We start from the raw sequence: 21614 nt of genomic DNA on the forward strand, positions 1-21614 counted from the left end.
CCTGGAAGGACAAAGAATGACTGCAACTCATGTGAAGAGCTGTATGTAGTAGGGGCTTTCAGAGAAGGTTACATAAATACCCTTGAGAAGACACATTCAAAATGTACAAAGAGGGTCAAGTGAATTGCCTGCTTCATTTTTTTTTCCTCTATGACAGTTACCAATAAATACAGCTATTTACCTAAAAAAGGAGGTAAGCTATGCAGAGAAGATTCAGATCAAGGGAAAACGAGATCTGATCATGAGACCAGTTCAAACCCTGCTCCTGTCAGATGCTTTTTTATATCAGTAATGTCAGTCTCATTCATCCTCCATCCCTTCATCAAGGAGAAGCACCTGCTGCCACCCCAGCAATGCACACTGCAGTCACAGGAGAAGCAAACCAGGAGGGAAGCGGCATCTGCACACAGTGCTCCTAGGACCAAACAAGTAAACTAAGGCTGTCACTGTCACAATTCACTGTAATCCAACTATGAAGGTAACTTGTTCTGTGCTTGGTGCAGTTCATCACAGCATCCATTTAGTCTACAGCTTATTTAGAATAAAGACTCCTTATATTTGTACAGGCTAGGATTTAATACATGTTGTCCATGCATAGCAAGAAAGCATCCTTCTCCTATTACAATGTAACTATCACTTTTGCAAGCATTTAGGGAAAAATGCTTAGTCTTTCTCAAAGCAAAACCAAGAGAAGGATGGTAAGTACATTGCTTGGTTTTGCCTTTTACAGGAAGGTGACTGCATACAAGTTTTGTTTGGGAACCTTCCGTCAAATTACTGTATTTTGGGTGCCCTTGTTCTTTCAAGAAGATTCCCCTTCTAGATTAGGGAAAGTCAGCTGTATTTAAATGGAATCCAATCTAGAGCCCGCCCCAGATACACTTTGATGCTACAGTGCACCTACAATTAAGGAGCCTGACTTATCTGTGATTAAATACAGCCATCAGCAAAGTCTGAGTGTCAGTAGAAGATCCTCCTTCTTATCCCACTTATCCACTGGGATACCCTTTTAACAGATCCCCTCCTAAAAAAACATGTTTGTAGTTTCATAATGAATAAATAAATCTAAACCCAACCTCAGGGAAAATACCTCTGTATTCCACAGGCTGAAGCTTAGCTCTAGGTAGAGTACCTGTAAAGGCATACATGCTGACACAAACCTGCTCAGATGGGACAAGATCCCTCAGCAAACTCTTCCCCCTAAGGCACCAGAGCTGTGATCCCCAAATAGCAAAGGCTGAGCCCTCCCCATAGGAAGTCTGCAGGGAAAAAAATTCCTATCATTGCCTTAATCCTGGCAATGTCAGAGAGACTCAGATAAAAGCTCATTCATGCAGGAGACAGGCCTTTTTGGGGGGAGTCACAAGTTGCATGATGAGCTCCCATGGGAGCTCTATGCATGCAGGATTTAATATACCCCAGTCCAAGTGGAAGGGGCTTCTTTGCACCCAGCCTTCTCTAACAGACTCCGCTACGTGATTAAAAAAATCCCCCAAAGGAAGCCCTTGCAAACGACATGCTACATCCCACGTAAAACTCTCCCTCGGGAAGAGGATAAGAGACGGAAAATGAACCAGACATACAGACACCACTCACTCAATTTTAATATCTGAACAGGAAGTACCAGATACCATGACAACAAGCCTAGAAAAATAATAGGGGAATAAGAAGTGTTGCCCAAAATGTGAAACAAATCCTATAAATGTAGCTAAAGCAGTCAAATGATTAGTGCTAGTGAGGTAACTGTGACCCCTGGACCTCCACATCTCTGTTTGGAAGAGAACCACCAGGACCTGAACACAGTGACCTCAAAACCAAAGCAAGATCCCCCAAAACCAACTGCAAGCTCCCCACAACAGAAAGCAAGGTCATTCAACCAGTACCCTGCCAAGTTAGAAAGCTTCACTTCACCAGGCAGTGCCAGAGGAGATTACATGAGTTTTGTCCTCCTCTAGTTTTGACAAATGCCTTAATGCAAGACTGTAATTTAATGTCTTGATTTTCAGAGATGCTGAAGCAGTAGCTGTTCTCATGTAAATTACATACCAATTGACAGTAGTTGCTATCCCTCAAAATTAGACACAGTAATGCTTCTCATTCTGGAGTAGCCCCACACATTCATCCAGAAAACAGAACAAGATGAGGCATACTTTGACAGAGCCTACCGCTGCCCAGCACCACTAGATCCTTCTAAAAATCCTATTCCCACAGAAGTTTCAAGAGGACTTTCAAAAGCATGCAATTACTCCATTTTAAACTGACCATACCAGCAATATAAAACATGCCTACTCTTGCAAATAGCACCTTACAGTCTCTCAAACGCTTCTGGCATTTCAGATGTTCTGCATCTCACCTGAAACAAGACTTTGCTCTTACCTGCATACTACACAGAGTTTTAACAGTGTCAGCTGTGTAATTACTGTACTTGAGGACATGGACTAATCTGCATGCAAAGCTTAAGTGGCAGTTTGAGACAGATGCTGCTGACTTGGCTGGAGTCTTCTGCGGTTCCCATTACTGTAGCACAGAAGCATTTTATCTCTGTAACGCACCTTTCCTCAAACACCACTGCGGAAAGCACTTTTATTTCTATTTTGGAGAAGAGAAACTGAAAGGCATCAAGATTTCCAGGGTGAACTTGGACAGAGTAAGAGAGTCACCAGAACAGGCATCTAAACTGCATCTCCCTCATCCTAAGACAGTAACCTTACTGGACCATTTGAGTTGTGCTGGGCTGTAAATATCTTGTAAACAACACCCACATTTCATGCTGCAGAACATAGTATACTCCTTTTTTCTTTTCCTGCATCTAACAAGTTTCTTTAAATGGAAAACGAGATTTTAAGCATGGGTGCATTCATACTACTGCAAGCAAATGATTAAGTATGTTTTAAGAAGCTACTGCTCCTGACATACGTAAGACAACTAAGTTCCATTTCTGAACAAATATTTGGATTCCTGCCCCCCCCACCCCCTCCCGGGGTTGACTTCTCTTGCTTCCCTTCTTTTCATCTTCTCCTCCCCCTTCCTTGAAGGAGCACACCGCCTCTGAATTAGCAGCTGTTCTGAGAAGAGCAAGGCTACACTCCTCCCCGCTTTGTCCCAGAACAGAACAGGGACTGTACTATAAAAATCTAGTGTTCTGGGGACAGGCATGAATGGACAAGAAACAGCCATGACTTGTCTATCCCTAACAGTAAATTCAATGCTGAAGAGACAAATTAGACACAAGAATGCAGACATCAGAAACAAACAGGCTAGGTTAAAACAATATTCAGTATGAAAAAATGAAAACAAATAGATCCGAGAAAAAATGAAAAACATACCAGGACATAAAAAATGGTAAGCAGCAGTATGGGAAGAAATCTGCAACAGGAATTAAAGAAGTCACTGCATTACATACAGCACACAATGTATTAGGAAGCATTTTGCATCCCAAATAGGCGATGTCACATTGCAAGAGGGGATACAGTATTGCTGGACCAACAGTACATAAAGAATATCAAACACTGCACTCAACTGTAACAAATAATATATATAAAAATAATATATATACTATATATATAAAAAAATAATATATATACTATATATAACAAATAATATATAAGGAGAGCAACAAACTGAAGGCAAATTTCAGCAACCACCTGGTTTTTAAATCAGGAATGACTTAAGGACTAAGAGCAACTTAAGATGCAAGATTAGAAGTGTCTAGTGTTAAAACATTGAAATATGCTATCCCTTGGTTACATTGTGACTAAAATGAGATGCAAAAGCCTATCAATACTTCAAATGTGTAAGACTATTGACTGGAGATGAAATATTGAAAGTGTGCTACTTAACATTGTTCCTCAGAAGATGAAATTAATAGAGGGTAAAAAAATTGTATGGTCTGAAACCAAAGAGAAAAGGTGCCCCAACAGTGCAAACCAGCAGGTCATGAAGGGGGCACACGCTTCATTACAGCAGACTTGTCTTCCCTTCCTGCATCCCATCCCAAATGCTGGTATTTCTGAAATTTAGATGAAAGTGGAAGGCAACTAAAAAAATTAGTACTGAACAATGAAGCAAAAACTGAAAGCAAACCCAAAGAAACGGCATGATTTTTCACTAGTCAGGCTTCAAAGGGACAGTAAGTTCAGATCACACTGATCCCATGTGCACAATTTTGGTGCAAATGTACCAAGTTTTTGCACAAAAAAGTGATGCCAGGCACCCAGAGCCAAAGTTTATGAGAAAACCCACTATTCTAGAAGATGATGGTTCTGAGTGGTGGAGCAATGGGAAGAAGAAAGGCAAAGACAGAACCACAGTAGAGCCTGTGCACTGACCAAGGTTCCCACTTTCACAATGGGTGAGAGAACTGCATGGGCAGAGTGAAAAGTCAGTTATGGCTTAAAGTAACATGCAACTTGGTTTACAGGAGAGATTTTTGTTAAAAGGCCAAGAACATGCTCTCTCACCAAGAGGAACTATGCAGTGGAATCAGGAAAGGAGAAACACAGCCAAGATATGAAAATCCAGTCCATCCTCAAACTTGGAAACATTTTATGTGAAAAATAGTGGCAGTAACACTTCCAGTCTAAAGGAAGTCACAGAGGCACATAAAACTGGAGAAAAACAAGACTTTGTTTTGCAAAACAAGAATATTAAGTGGGACATAATATACTGCAGCAGCAATATCTGAAACCTGGTTGACTGGAAATTCAAAAAGCCCTGGTAATTTTGTCATTAAATGATTTAATTCAGCAACATTTAGGGTTTTGTACCTCAGCCTCTGTCAAACAACAAAAAACAAAAGCCACCACAACACGAAGAAATTTTACAGTAATTCTGAACAATGACTCAGAATACCTATTCTGTCTCAAACAGCCTACTAATTAAACTCTCTTTGAGTGCTGCTAACTGTTTTTTCCAATGCACAGAGGAAAGTCATTTATTGCAGACCGGAATACAAAATTTAATATTAACAACACAACCTGTGTCTGCAGCATTTTTAATCTGATCAGCAAAAACATAAATAAAAGCTGCAACCTGACAGCTAAGAAGGTTAATCTGTAATAGTTAGATTTACGTAGATTACTTTACACAGCATCTGGAGAGATGCTGAGAAAGAAAAGCCACTTTATTGTATTCCAAAATGTGCTACCTATAAAAATTTTGCTACCCATCAATACTTAAGACTGCAGCAAGCCTACTTACATTTGCTTCAGTTTTAAGACAGAGCTTTCAAGAACTTTAAAACAAGAGCAGGTATTTTTAAAAGGTACTTCAAATGTTTATAATGTTCCTTTTAGGTACCTGCAGGTAATAGAAGTAATGAAAAGGAAAACTGCTTAAAGGAGAAAATATTATGACTTTGTTGTGTGCATATACTACTTAGTTCTATCACTTAAATTTCTTCATAATTTTGTTGAAAAGAATATTAGCATGAATATGCTCCTCGAAATTTTCTCCAGACTGAAAAGCAAATCTTTCTTTTTAAAGGTGGTGTATTTCATCTGTTATCAGCCAACACCTTTTCCTATAACAATATCCACATGTACAGCACTGGATATACCATGTGTGGATGTTGCGACTACAACCTGTTCTTGCTGGCTGACCACCACAGAAAACAGTGCAGGTTTTATGATACACTACTCTTATAAAAAGGCTTTTCACAATATTAAACATATAGTTGGTAAACAGAGGAGAAGGAGAATATATCTATTTTTCCTTCTTTTGTCTCCAGTTTCGTAAAGTACCTAAACATACCTAACCTGGAGCAAGTACCACAATCCTACCATCAACAAAATCAAAGTAACATAGCAGCTATTCCAACACAGTAAAAAACAAAGGAAAAAAAAATTTATCAGTCAAGCTCCCAAGCTGTTCATGTTTGGGGTTGGCTTTTTTGTTTAAGACAAAGTGGCTTCTACAGCAGGAAAATATTTAAAGAAAAAGTAGAGAAATGGGAGAAAGAGATGCATTGGTAAATAGAAATGACACAGATAGAGCACAGAGGAGAACAGAGGAGTCTAAAAAAGGAACTGCTACAGAATACTTCTTCCTTGCTACATGTCCTATCTTATGCCCTACCTACCACCCTCAGAACAGAGGAAGTCAAAACAACCCCTACATCTAACCAACAGCATCAGAAGGAAGGGGAAGGTGGCCTCACTTTGTGGGTCCTAGAACACTGTAGCAAGAGGAAGCCTGTTGATACCTAATTTAAGGTGTTTTAAAACGCATGTGAGCACACAGAATTAACTGTCTAGGGCAGCAGGCACATCAGACCTTCTACCAGGGAAACAGCAGCCCCTCTAGTACAGCAACAATTAATCATACTGGCCATGTTGCCATTTGTTTGCTTGCAGGTGAGTATGACACAGCTTTTTGTCCATCTGCTTTTGCAACACCCCTTGAAAACCATCTAAGTGGAAAAAACCCCACAGTCTGGACTGTTCATAAAAATGTTCAGTTTTTTTCTCCTCAAGCTGATATATTCCACTGATTAAACACTGAGAATCATAAAAACAGCAGTACTAGGTCAGAGCAGAGGTCTGCCTAGTCCAATATCCTGTCTCCAACAGCACCTGCAAGTCAGTAACTTGTGCTGAAATTCCTAGTAGGGACAAGTAGGAACATCTGCAAAGTCAGTGGGATCCTGCTCAAGGAAAATGGAGAACAGCAGCTATTTCCAACAAACCCCAGCAGCGTATAAGCCAGAGCAGGGCCAGTGAGCTAAGTCAAAGAAATAGACTTGGACTTCTATGACATGCTGCTTTCTTCTCCTCTTTCCCTGTACTTTTTAGAATCAAAATCTCACGATGGGATGAGAGGGACCACAAGATTGTGGCACCACAGAAATGTGAAACAGCACCTGGGCCAAACCTGTCTGAACAGGCAGGCGGAGATGCAGAATGGCCTGGATAAGACTCAGGCCATACCACAAATGGTGTAAAAAGTCAGAAGCTGTAATACCATATCAATCACAACTCCAGGAATGAAGTATAGGACATGAAGTAGGATGCTGCTGAAGTCCAAAGATGTATGCTTGTCTGTTGGTAAAGGCTGAGCATCGGAACAACTTCCAATAGCAGACATTATGAGAAGGTTATCAGTGCTGACTACAACCACATCATTGTCAGTGAGCTGCATACCAAGGCTGGTAAACTCCCAATTCAGTCAGTAAGAGAAATTATTCTTTTCAGCAGGAGAGAAGAATAGATGGTGAGCAGCATTAAGGATGTGCAGGTGTAGAACCCAGTGGTAAATCCCCCTCTCCATATATTCTTGTGCATAGCAACATAACATAACTAGACATTAACTCCTCTTAACCGTAAGTCAAATTAAGATGATACCCTAAGTTTCAAAGCATTGGGACTGAACCTCTGAACTTTTCTGGAAACAAAGGAGAAGGAAAGGATTTAACACCAGGCAATACCCTCCATGTATTAGATACCCCAAAACAAACTTTGCCCTCTACAGATGGCTTCTCCCTTGACAGATACAAACCAGGTTGGCTTGATCGTGTAAATGGCTCCTTGCTCAAGTTACTGTTACAATAATTCCAAAAGCAAAGATCTGAAGGATGGGGTCCAAATGGATGGAATCCGAAGACATATTTTGCTTCAACAGTATAGGGACTGAACATAAACTGAGCTAGCAGAAAACAGAGGAAGGAGATAGGAGTGCTGAGGAAGTACACTCCCATATGCAGCAGATCCCAATACTGATCTGAAGGTCTCAGGTTGACCATTCCCAGAAGTCAAGGTGAAGATCTTGCAGGGCTCCTCTGGCTCTAGAGAAAAGCACCTGCATGCTAGGAAGTCAAGTGATGATGGATCAGCTCTGCAACAGAGCAGAGGCAAGAACTTCCTGGCTCAGAGTCTGAGAAACAGCTACTGCAGGCAGCTCAAATAATCCTGGTCACAAATTTATTAAACACCATCTTAAAGCCAAGAAGAAATTCTTAATGCAGTGCTGGTAAAAAGCAAAGCCTTGTGAAAAGGGAGAGCAGGAGCTAAGACAATTTCAAAGCCTTTCAGGCTGGTTTTGCACAGGTCACACTTGTTCTTAGACAAGTCGTCTAGCAGGAGCACTGGGGAGACAGGCAGGGGCAAGAGCCGCAGCACAGCCATGCTGCTCATTGGTACGGCTGAAGGGCAGAGGGTCTTGAGTAGCAGGGAACAGACGAATGCTGGGAAAGTCAACCTCAGAGCGCTGACAGGTACCTCTTGGCATGCTGTCTACTACTGCCCCAGAAGACCCTGCCACAGCTAGAAGACAGCGCATTGTTAGTGGACACTACTGCCAACCTCCCAGAGCCTTCCTGGAACTCTCATTCCTTTCCTCCCCTTTCTCCTTGTCCTCCTTGGGCTAAAAGGAAAGAAAAAGGGTTAGGGAGAGAAGCAGCTGTGCTTGAGTGCTGACGCATGGCATCTGTGCTTCTAGAGGGAAGGGCAGAATGAGGAAGAAAGGACAGACAACACTGTAGGTAAGGGTGGACTGTCATCATATAGAGAGTTCCAGGTAGCAAGTTATCTTTACCACAGATGACATGAAGGATTGAAAGAAAGTCTCAGACTAGAAGGTCAGCAGACATACTGAAAAGCCTCATAAATAACCTTACACCTGTAAGTCACAACTTCAGAGGTGAAGGTATGCTTGCGCTGTTGAGGAAAACCATACTGCTAATCCTTCCTCACTAGACTTGATGGGAAGGTGATGTTCTTTACTCAAAACAAGCAGTTAACACTGAAGAATAAACTAAGCATGCATTAAAGGCATTTAATACACTTCAGAACAAGCTCAGGAGTGAAACTACTGAAGTTAATTAGAAAGCCCTTTCACAGCACAAGGGTCATGCCTACTTGCTTTCTGCCTATTTGCCCCAGCACTCATTTCAATAGCTTTTTTCCAATAACCAAGAAATCAAAATTCTTTTGTTCGCTGGTGCAGAGTATGCACCAGACGACTGCAGAAAGGCGATAAAGAAAATGACGGATGCAAATTTGACCATTTTCCTCAGCATTTAGAATAGACATCAAACCATACCAAACACATTTTAGAAATCTAGCACTAACACACTCACTACTATTTCTGTGTTCCCTCCCCCACAGTGCTAATGAATTTAGTTCAGATACTTAATGCAAATGTTCATTTAGATAATCAATATTTGGGGATTGTCTTGAATCTGCAGCCCTTAGAACAGGATATGCAACACTGAAATTAGGTTTATCTCTGCTCAAGAACAGAATACACTTCAGGAAATAAGAGGCTATAAAAATAAAATAACTAGGCCACCAAATAAAGATCAACTTATCAAAGGTCTATAATGACATTCAGAGCCATATATCTAGTCTTTTAAACCTAAGGTCTAGAAATATTTTTTAAAAGACTCTGAAACATGTCTGTTTTTCATGGCTTAATCTTTGGTACCTTCAGCTGCATGCAGAGGAAAAAAAAATATTACAACCAAAAATTGAAGGATGCTCTGTATTCCATCTGATTCACAGAAAGAATTTTGGGGTTTTTTTCCCTGAAATCTCTGAAAGACATTATTTTAGACTTCTGTTTTTCTGGGCACTTGACTTGCAGCTGCAATTATGCTACTCTACCTGACCACTCTTTCCTCACTGCATTTTGAACATGAACTCAACACAAAAAAAACCCCTGCCATACAAATCTGCACCTACTAAAATATGGTGAGGCCAATCTACAAGTCCCTTCCTGAAAAAACTAAGGTAATTCACTTAATTGGTATTATTTCTCAGACAAAAGAACTCTAGCAGAATACTCTGCTGCATAAATAATATTTTTTCTATTTTAGCAAATACTAAGTGTTTCGCTTTCAAGGAATTCAACAGCAGAAAAATATACTACTTACAGAGATTCCCTATACAGACAATTTGAGGGGCACTACTAAACGTGTCCTTTAAATGAAATCAAACCAAGTGCCAGAATTATGTTCACTTTGTAAATGGTGAACACCACAGTATGTAAGTTTGGGGTTTTTTTTCCTCTTCTGATGGATCGTGTTAATTCTCACCTACTACTGGAGCAAAGCAACTACTGCTAACACTCAGCCCAGTCTAACAAGATCTGTACCAAATAAATGATCAGAGATCAGTGACTAGTTACCACTGCTTTACGGAGAATTACTAAAAAACCCTTCCAAGTCAACAAGGGAATAAACTTCCTCTACAAGGTATTTTTCTCCTAAACCCTGTTATTAGGTGGGCTTATGCCTTGAAGCATGAGTGTTTACATACTTCCTGAACAGTTTATAAATCTTATCTAACATAATCCCTACATTCCATAATCCTAGCTGTTTAATGTATTTTAAGTGGGGAAAACTGCTGGAACCAGTAATATCACAAAATGGAAGGCACTTTCAAAGCACAATTGGTGAATTGGACACCAAATATAAAAGTAGTTTACGCTCAGATTAGGCTTTCAGTCATTTAGGATCAGGTAATATAGCTTACTGTGAAACCCAGCATTATATTTATCTGCATATGGGTAATTTTTTTCTTCCAATAGGAAAAACTTATGCCCTTTTACAAAATTCCTAGAGAAAACATATACAAAACACTGGTAGTCTTTGTATGTGAAGTTTTCAGTGAATACACATTCTATCTGCAGCTTCTAAATGTAATCAGCTGAACTATTTCCCTTGAATAAAAATAAATACTTTCCCCCCATGACAAAGCAGCATAATTTTACTTATCTTTTTGCAATTTCCAGCTTGAGTCTTTCACATGCAGACTTAACCATGCAACAGTTACCTATTGTCATGACCTGTATCACAAAAGGCCTCTCTCCTATAATTAAATTTAACCATTAATTCTGGTTTTGCTTTGTGTCTTTCCATTACGATGACTTTTCAGAGTCCCCCTTCAATCCCAAGATGGACGCCGTGACCTCTTGCTCACCTACTCTATCAGGCATCAAAACCTCCCATTAAAATACATACAGCTTAGCTGTTGCCCACTGCAAACACCAGGCCAATACTAGAAGACATCTGTTTACCAAGGAAAGCTTAAGTAGTGTTTTCCTGCTACTGCACACTTGCCATCAGATTCAAGAGCTTGCCTCCTGGAGAGCCGTGCTGTTGTGGAACATGATCATACCTGGCTTCCTTCCCTCCTGCCCCCTAGGGTCACTGCCACAGTGTGCAATTAATGGCTTCTGCTCCTGAGGATACAGACCTTCTCCAGCCACTGCTTTCAAAACAGTTACTGATTCCAGATGCTGAAATTAAGGCTGCTTAATTAGGCCTCAAATTTCAGGAAACTCCAAGCTTGCAATCTCTGAACAGCACATTCCAGATAGAAACACCAGTTCAGTGCCATCTTTCACTGAACACGTTTAGTTAAATAAAATCTGGGTCTTTTCTTTTTACAGCAGCACCTTTTCTGTATGTGTTGGTAAGCTGCTTGTTATACATGGAGATAGGAAAAAATAATTTTTATAGAGGGTAGATGATACCAACTTAGATGTAGCATGGACTTACTTCTGGACCAGAAAGGGTTCATGGTGGCTTAAGAGCACAGGCAGAGCATCCTCCCCAGGTTAGGAATTTACTGGTTTCTACGGAGAAACGAGCATTGAACACTGTACTCTCTCAATGCTGCATTATTTCTGACTCTGCCATTTTCTTAGCTTTTGGTTCTTGGATCATGTGGTTGAACATCCAAAGAATGAGGAATGGACAATCCATAACTTCTAGAGAGGACTATAGGTAAAACAGTCAATATTTCTTTCTCTCCTAACATGTGACAACACACAGATGCTACAGCTTTGAGTCAATAGATTGCCTGTCCTGGATTTTCACTGGGATCATCAATGTATTACACTTACAATGCCACGATTATTTCTGAACTGCAGTTTTAATCTAAGTCTGCATCAGTCCTATTATAAATACCTGAAATTAAAACACAAGATGTAAATCTCTGTGCATAATCTTAAAGGAATGATTTAAAGAGAGTTGCATTTGGGCAGAGGAGCAATGAAGTTCCTGATTATGCATGCAAAGAACATCAAATTGTACCACACAGCAGGAATATGCAAACTCTGTCATAAGTTAAGCAATAAACAGCAATCCTGTATCAATAAATAGTCTGCTTTACAGCACACTGGGATAGTTGTAAGATATGAAAGATTATTTGAGATCTAAAGATTTTAGATACCTATCATTTGCAGATTTGGAGATACAAATTCCTGTGTAAGTTAGAGAAACGAAAATATAATTCTTAAGACCTCAGCTAAGGCCACCAAATCAAAAAAATTAATAACAAACATCCCCTTCTCCCCCACACAAACTATGTCAACAAGGACAACTCACTCGGTCAGCAGCAATTACAGTGTTTCTGACAGACACTACACTGACTGGATCTTTTGTTTTCAAACACAGGACAAAAGTTCAGCATTTCTTCTCTCAAAATTTTCTGATGAACTCAAGCCCTCTCCTTCCCCAAGTCAGGAAGATATTTATCATTGGCTTTCTTTGGACAAAATAAGAAATAAAGAGCATCTGCAACACTATATAGCTTAGCATCACTTGTGAGGCTTAGTGCTTACATCCATCTGAAGCTGTAGTCTTCCTCCGTGAAGTCACCTCCCTTCATCTAACACTGCTCTAAAACATTTATGCCATTTAGTTTTTTTTTTAAACTCGAGTTCCTTCTCATTTTTTGAGAGCAGCTGATTAAACCTGAACAACTGGGTTGTTGGACGAAATATGCTGTAGCTATGAAATGGTACAGCAGGGACCAGTTTCACTGTTAATTTAAAATGCTAGAATTAATTAGGTAGTGTAAATGAAGAATTTAATAAGCACACTTTACAACCACAAGTTCTGCTTTTATTAAACACCCCTGCCAAATGAAGGCAACTATCTTCAGTCTGTTTTTCCTTGTCTTATTCCCTTAAAAAATCTCTGCAGTGAAAAAACAATTTTTCTCTTGCAACCCCTCCCCCATAATTAAAATGTATGCCTGACTGCCATCTCCTCTTTCAAGTCATTAGCATCTTTTAAAAATGCTACTGTATATCCTGCCTGTTCTGAGAAGCTACCAAACAAAACCGAAGTTTACAATTTTGGTTTTGAATACCAAATTAAAGGCTGTCTTAGAAGCTGTCATTCCTATTCAACTCAGTACAGTGTACTACCAAATTAGCATATTTTTTTTAGTAGAGGAATATGCTTGTTTAAACATGTGTCTTTCCAAAGCGAGGGGTAACATCACGAATCAATTTTCTTAAGCCCTACTACTGGTTAAGACTGCAAAAAAATTGGAGCAGATGATTATTCCGGGCATATATTGCTTAATCAATTTTTAAATTAATAAAAGAGTTCAGATCATACATTTTCTCAAAGGGATCCTGTATGTTTAAGAGACTTTGTTTAGCTTTGAACTCCTTGAAAAAAAGTATTTGGGGAGCCTAAACATTATTTCACAAAATCTGTGCAATTCCTTAACAGGACAGGGGAAATCAAATCTTTTACATGAACCAATTCAATCCTGTCTAGCATCAGAAATACATTCGAGATTTCCTAATATGGTTTTGCCAGGGTAACTATTTAATGATGATGATTTGGTTTGTGACCTTTTCTGTTTTTCTTGAAGCAACCTCTCTGCAGCTAACTTTTATTCTGGCTTTCCTTGATCTACCTGATATTTTACCTTAGCAAGGAGACAAACTTATGATCTATGAAGACAGCCCATATTTTTAACAGAAAGAGCTCCACCATTTGTTTAGAGGCATACTACAACAGCACTTGCTTACACGAGATTTATTAAAACCAAAAAATTTTGAACAGAAACAATGAAAAAATCCAAAAGCAGACAAAACCTAAATTGTTTCAGAACTTCACCAGTTCAACAAGAATAGCTTAATTTACTGTTTCTTCAGCAATACAGCTTTCACTGTCAAAAATTCTACATTGATTTTTAATAAGAAAAGCGCAGAAAACCCCTGAAAAGCCAGTCATTCCTGTAGCAGCCTACTGGCATACTTTCACCTCTCCCCTCCTCAAAAACATAAAAACCCAGAAAGCCTAATGAAGAACACACTTACATGATGATCCGGAAAGATGAGCTGGGTATGACCTCAGTGCATTTCCATTTTGTTACTCTCAATGTTCTAAGAGCCTTTAAAAACATGGACTGCTTCTGGCAGAGGACTGCATTCGATTTACTAACTCTGAATTCAATGTGAGGAATGAACACGCATCCCAAAATTGAGTAATGCTGCACAATGCCTTGATAACAGGCCTGAAAACCTTGGCAGATTAAATTCTGTTTTAAAAAAATGGCACAGAGACTTTGGAAGACAATTTTTTTTTTCCCCCCAAGTTTGGGTTTTTTGTACTTGCATCACTTTTTAGAACAACATGTAGGCCCCTCAATCACTTAGGGGTGATGTCCTCAAAGCACCTGTGTAAGGTTTTTTTTTTTAAAGAATTGTTCCTTTGAAATAATTTACTGATCATAAAGATTTATGTACTTTTTATGCAAAGAAAAAGCATAGGCAAAAACTATCCAAGAATGTCAGAAGATCATATAGCAAATTTCTTGCATCTTCAGAGACAAAAGCCTGGAAATGGAATGAAACAAAAAGAATACTGTTCCTAGCTGATGAAGTAATGGCTCTCCGTCCAAAGACAGCCAATTCTCTATGAAAACAACACTGAATGTCTAAAGTCTTGAAATTATAATGCAAGGAAATCACCATGAATTTGAGGGATATGGGAAGCAAAACAAGCTCATAAACACAGGGCCTGCCATGATTGAAATTCAAGCTAGGCACACTAGACTCCTGCAGATGAGGGTTAGGCATTCACTTCTGTCTGGAATAACAAGTGACCCCCAATTTAATCTCTCAGATTATTTTCAGACTAAAAGACAGACAACGGTGTGGAGCTAAACTGGTCTGGCGGCAGGTATCAAGGGTGGTATGTCACACTGGGGTACTGGGCCAGCTATGCTTATAAAGAGGACTTCAGTTATTTGCATGAGGACTTGAGCTGCCCTGCAGCTACTGCCATTTGTTATGTGCCTTGTGTTCAACCAGAACATTGCTATATGTCAGGAAGTAAATAAAAAAGAAGCATTGCATGTTTAAAAGCACTAAGCAGATCATCGTAATGCTGCCAATACAACGGCTGCCAGGCTGCTATGGAAGTAGGTACAAAGATTCGTATTTTAAATTCCTCATCTTTACACAGTGCCTCTTTCTACAGAGTGCACACCCAAGTTGCCAGGAGCACATCTGAGAGGAGACAGCTCCTTTTCTGGAACCCTTTCCTTCCCAAGGCTGCTGCTCTGTGCTAAACATAACAGCACTGGTGATGCACTGAACAGCAGTGAAATTTCAGCTGTTTCCCACCTACAGTGCGAGTAGACACACAACCTATAAAACTAACCTATAAAGCAAGCTATAAAAGCTGATTGTTCATCCCACCATTGTCTTGTGCACTAGTCAATGCCGGGCTGCGGCAGCAAGGGCAGAGTAGCTTGGTGCGTCTGCACCCATCCATGCCTCCTCTAGCAATAGCGTAGACACCTCTCTCCTCTTTGAGAGAGTATCTGTAACGGGAGGCTTTTCTTACTCTGGCACCTACCAACGGGTCTTGCTTCATGCAGAAAAGGATCATGGCAAATTAAAGCATTTTCAGGGAACAGAGTTCATTAACCAGTATCCACAAATGTCCGAATGAAACCCAGAGCAGTGGCTCCCAACTACGGACCACTGCTGCTGCAGAACGCCACAGTAAATAAGCTGTGATGGGCATGGAGAACCATCTTCACAGTAAAGGGTTGTTAATAGGCAAAAATTTGATGAAGGTATGCTGAGGTTCAAAAGAAATAGTCAGAATTAGGAACAGTCAGTTGGCTTAAGCCATTCAGACTACCCTCCTACAACTTAAGTCAATGTTAAATAAAAACCAGAACGATCAAGAAAGTAACACCAGCAACCAAGCTCCGCTGCAAGAAGCTGTACAGTGTTACACAAGCAGACTGGCAGCATTCATACTTCCGCTCAGATCTGTACAGAGGCTGAAAGACGAGGGGCTTCTCCTACAGTTGTTCTAGACCCAGTATGCATCATGGAAAACTAAAGGTTTACCATCTGAAGAAGTTTACCACGTATTTGCAGTATTACCTGTGCTAAGCACTTGCAATGCAAGCACCAAGGTTTTGCTGACCCCAAATGTAAACTGACCCTGATGCACATGAAGTCAGCAACATGAAGTGCTTACCTGTAATTTTGTCTCTCACGAGCTTGCAAGATTCGATTTCACCAATGCTCCCAAAGAGACTCCTGAACTCCTCCTGGGTCATGTTCTGGGGTAAATAGTTGACTATGAGGTTGGTTTTGCTGTCATCTGTAGCAGCCCCTGTCTGCATGGGGGAAGGGCAGTTTCTACTGTTGCTGGAGGGTCCATTGGTTGTATTGGAAGTAGGGCCATTCGACACCTGAGGCTCCATGGTGCTAATTATCTACATCAAAATAAGAGAAGAAAAAAAAAACCCTTAAGTTTCATAGATACAATAGCTATTTTTAAAGATACTTACAAACGAATGAGTAGGTAGCATTCATGGCCAATTTAGATACTTCAACAAAAAACCCAGCTTGATTCCTCTGTTATTGTTGCAAAGTAGGTCATGCTAGTCTTTGGCTGTGAGCATATACTAAGACGCAGTTAAAAAAACCTTCTTTTTGTTAATGCAAAGCTGATTTCTGCTTTCATCACGCAGCCATTTTCACAAATGTAAATTTAAACCACATAAATTTAATTATAATTTAAGGTAATAATCATAATTAAAATTATAGTTCCATTAAATCAGATGAAGTAAGTGTATGGCTCTATATGAAAAGGTAAAATATTTTACCTATTTAATAACTGTATCACAGAGTGCAATGACAACAACATTAACCAGGCACAGTCAATCTGCAAAGTGTTGTCATTTGGATTGCCTTCAATTAATAAACTCAGTGTCCCAAGACATACCATTTACTGGTTCCAGTGATGACCTATATTCTCCAGTTATATTTTTCACTAACTGACACCTCTTTAAATAATAAAGCCCTGGATTTGCAATCTTCAGCGATACAAAGGTCTTCAGTTATTTACTGGAATCAAAAAGGTTTAATCAGAGAAAGGCTTATCAGGCACAGGTGCAGGCTAGAATTTTAACAAGTGCTTCTATCTCGAAATGTGAAACTCTGATTTTCACAGAAGAAACTCAAAGTGACCTTTCCAAAAAATGACAAATAAGAATCCAGCCTAGCAAAGTGTGTGCAGGACAGTAGCACCATTGTCGTCAGTGCCACCGGTCACATGAGTAAAGCTGCCTGCATGTTCATCTGCAGGCTGAGGACTGAAGAATGCAAGTTTTCATCCGAAAACTGCACAGACAGACAAAAGAAGCAGAAAAACCTGGGTACTTCAATACTTTTCTGTATAGGTATTTGCCTCCACTACAGCTTCCAGCCCGTCTTCACTGTCACCAGTGCTGACAAGGGAAGGACATCTTAGTCTCAAATCTGGATAAATTAAAGCAATGCAAATGGTGGCTTTTGCTGTCTATTGTGACGTTTGCAACACGCAGCTTCACCGGTATCTCTCAAAGAGCATCCCTCCGACGGGCTCAGTCTCCCTTCATCTAAGACTCAGAGTCAACGATGGAAACTGCTGCCCCAGGCAAGACAATCCACTGCCCAGGGACAGGGACAAACGCCGGGAGAACTGAGGGCTAAGACAGCACACGCTCTGAACCTTGTGTTCATCCAATCCTGTAATTATTATAATTACTCAAGACTTAATTTGCTTGCTTTTTTAAATCCGGGGAGGTACACGTTGTGACAAATTAGGCCTGTAATTCAGGAGGATGGGGGGACACCAAAAAAGGGGTGTCTATTCTAAAATTAACTGCATGAGAGTGGCTCAGACTCTAAATAGCTTATAAAAATAAAATTGACCAGAGTTGGTTTTTTTTCTTTATTTGAAATGCTTCAGCATTGGTTTAATGCCTCATTTAGGAAACAACCCTCTTTTTTATCAGTGGAAATAAGTTCTGAATTACTATTATTTTTTTATTATCAAGCCCAGGAACAACTACTTGATTTAACAATTTTTAAATAAAAAGGAGCCTTGCCACATCGTGCTTAACAGAAAGGCCTTAAACCACACAGCAGAATCATTTTGGAAATAAACTCCACAAAAATAGTAACTTCTTGAAAGAAATCGGCACATCCAAAACCAGCATCCCCCTGCCAATTTTACCAGCCATGTGGCACCAAGCACTGCTGCTGACATCCTCTGTCAAGCTGTACCAGCCCCATACGCTCTTCCTTCAAGACTTTCCCTTTTACCCGGTATCAGCCATACTTCCTTTTTTCAATCTGATTTTGTACATGTATTTACTCACACATACTACTAAATGCTTCAGATGCTGCTAAATCTGTTTAGCTCGGGATTCCAGCTGGAAGATCATCCTTTGATCTCTGCACCTCCATGACCCTACAGCAGACACAGATGCCAACTCAAAGCTTTACTAAAAGCCTCCTGTGCAGTCAGGGTTTTGCACCCCAAGGATAACGCACTTCAGCTGAGCACAGTGTGCTCATATATGCTGTATCTGCATCAGCTTGATTAAAATTGGGTGGAAAGATTCCAGTTCTGACAGTAAGATATAGTCAGAAGATGAGTGAAGCAGCCAATATGGTTAATTGCAGCTTTTTGTGTGCATTTAAATCATCTGACCATACCTTTCCAACATAAAACCCACAAGGTAAACTAATTTCAGGGACTGATCCTGCCCTCGTAAAGCCAACAGGAATACCACACTACTGGTTTCAGTTACAGCAGCAGCAGGACTTCAGCACAATGCATTAAGAAGGTATATCATCTATTATTAGCAAGACACAAAAGCTATCTATAGTTCCCCACGATAAACAATAACCCTGGATCTTTTAAAATCTGCACAAGAAAACAAAATTCAAAACTGGCTGGTGTCCTACTTATGCATTTTGCAAACTCTTTTTAGTTACATTTTCAGTGTGCTTACCCTCCACACCAAGCAAATAAACAGAATTCAACTCAGATATTTAACACATTCAGCACATTAACAGTAAGCTGCTCCGTAAAAATTTCTTCTTGAACAACTAGATTTCCTCATATAATACTTCATCAAAATATCTTGGCATAAACTAGTGTTGCACCAGGTGCCAGGTTTTCTTACTCACTCAACCCCAATTAGGTCTTCCTGATTTTTCAACAGTAGAAAGGAAAATCAAGGCACATATTTGTCCTTCAAATTATTGCAAAGTTGTAGGTTACTGAAAATCTATTTGCTATATTAAAAAAATGAGATAACGGATAGAGAGAAATGCTGAAGAATTATTGAAAGTGTTTCTGATAAAGTATTTAGATATAATTTTTTTACTGCATAATTTTGAGTCTCCATGTACCGAGTGATTTCTATGCAAAGACAGTTATGTACCAGAGCTCGCATTCAAAGTTCTCATGGGCACAACAGAATACTACTTATTTTAGATGTACATAGTGATTCACATTATTAGTAAAGACTTAAATTATTAATGGTAACAAAAAGGTAAGTCCTAGCTCTCCTTCCCAAACATTCTGTCCTCTCCCCTACATGTCTGAAACTCAAATCCGCTGTTAAGAGTTCAGTGTGCATGCACTGGGATATTTATCATCAATGACTGTTTTTAATATGAAGTAGTTGTTGCTCCCACATCAGTCAGCACATTACATAAGAGTAACATTATTTATTCAAAGAATAGATTTCAGCATGCCTTTTTTTTTTTTACCCACAACACAAAAATTTAGATTTTTAATTCAGTACCTTTATCACAATATGAACATTTTTGAAACAGATACTCTAGTTTCCTGGGCACACAATTAACTTTCATTATGTTTTAATTACTGGTAATAACTTTTTTAAACGCCAGAAAGTATTGGGCTGTAATTCAATTCTACAAAAATAAAGGACACTAAGTCTAACTCATCAAGGGCTTATTTGGGTACGGGCAAAATAAATGTGGAAAATCCAACAACTGAACCCCAGCATTAATTTTTTTTTTTAAAACAAAATATACTCTTATCACTTGAAGATTAGTATTACACCTTTATACATGACATTTAAAATTAGCAACATCTCTATGCTTTTGTAGACCTTCTCTGACCCAATTTAGGCAGCTACTACTGGTCTTGAAATTTTACAGTGCAAACGTCATGTGTGATGACATTCACATGCTACTAGTATAAAGAGGCATTTTGGTTTTGCTTTTTTGGCAAAAACTTGCCAGACTCCCAATACTGCAATATCATGTTCTATATACAGGATAACAGTATCTTTGAAGAAGAGTAAATTGCAGTTACTGTTGATAGACATTGATAATTTAGCCACCAATAATTTGAATATTCTATCTTTGTAACATTGAAAAACTACTATCTGTGACAGAATTTAAAAGACTGCAATTTTCTAAGTTAAAGGCAACCCATATTTCAAATTCTGGATGTATTTCATCAGACTGCTGCTTTTAAAAATGACTTCTTGGTGTACTGCTTTTCTCAGTCTGGTAACGTATCAGCAACGTACAAGGTATTTTAGTTTGACAGATTTCACGAAGAAATGCTTTGCTGCTCGGGAAGGCAGCATGAGCTTTGCTGGTGTTTTGCAAAACACTGCTTACCAAAAGGCTTGGTATAACCCGTCTTACAAAGTATCAGCAACAAATTTCCATTATAGCAGCTCCTACATTACAGATAATGTTTCAGAAATACTTCTCTTTTTTTATTACAATTAATTCAATTAATTTCAATTTACTCCTGGTGAAATATTAGCTCCAATAATAATGCAAAGAATACCTGTATGTATAAACACAACTATTACAATGCTTAAACAAGCTAGAGTAACTGACATTAATCTTCAGTTATTACAGTAAATATGTGACATCCATCTACCATTACAAAGCACAGTTAATGAATCATTTAGAAAACTACCCACAGACCGATTAAGACAGTCTTATCTCCCTATTGCATGCATAAGCAATAGCCAATGGCTCGATAAATGTAAATATACATGCTTTATATTTACAAAATTTGTTCTCAGCAGTCTAAAAGACAGTCTGCATGTTGAACTGAAAGACTGTCACATACATACACCGCAAAGAGCTTGTATGCACATAATTACATATACTCCACTGCCCATATTGCACAATAATCAGAAATTAATGTTATATGTACAGAAAAAACAGTAACAATTAAGAATCTTAAGAATAAGTGTTATTTACAGGCATGAAAGAGAAGTGTTTTTAAACATACCACAAGCAATCACTTCCTAAAATCAAAATCTGAAAACAATTCTAACTGGAGAATTCATGCAGACATATCCACTTGGAGGACTTGGAAGTCAAAAAAAGTTATCTACAAATAATGAACTGTTCACAGCACCTAAATGCCAAGAAAAATGGCCATGGTAAACTATACCTCATGAAGAATTCATGAGGTCTAATTTTATATTATTTCTAAGTGTTCACTAATGAACAAACTCAGAACATTCTCCCCTAAAAAAGAATTTAGATAAATAATGCAA

The 21614-nt window shown here is 39.1% G+C and overlaps 1 protein-coding gene across 2 annotated transcripts in view; it reads right to left on the minus strand.

Annotated features, from left to right (window-relative positions):
* The window catches only part of ELAVL4 (ELAV like RNA binding protein 4), a 62705-nt gene that overhangs the window by 24302 nt on the left and 16789 nt on the right, over positions 1-21614 (minus strand). For both annotated transcript variants that reach the window (XM_075710209.1, XM_075710208.1), the window contains exon 2: positions 16250-16490. In XM_075710209.1, coding sequence (XP_075566324.1) covers positions 16250-16490 — 241 coding nt within the window. The remainder of the gene's footprint in view (positions 1-16249; positions 16491-21614) is intronic.

The sequence above is a fragment of the Pelecanus crispus genome, chromosome 5 (genome assembly GCF_030463565.1).
Source record: "Pelecanus crispus isolate bPelCri1 chromosome 5, bPelCri1.pri, whole genome shotgun sequence".
Classification (NCBI taxonomy): Eukaryota; Metazoa; Chordata; class Aves; order Pelecaniformes; family Pelecanidae; genus Pelecanus; species Pelecanus crispus.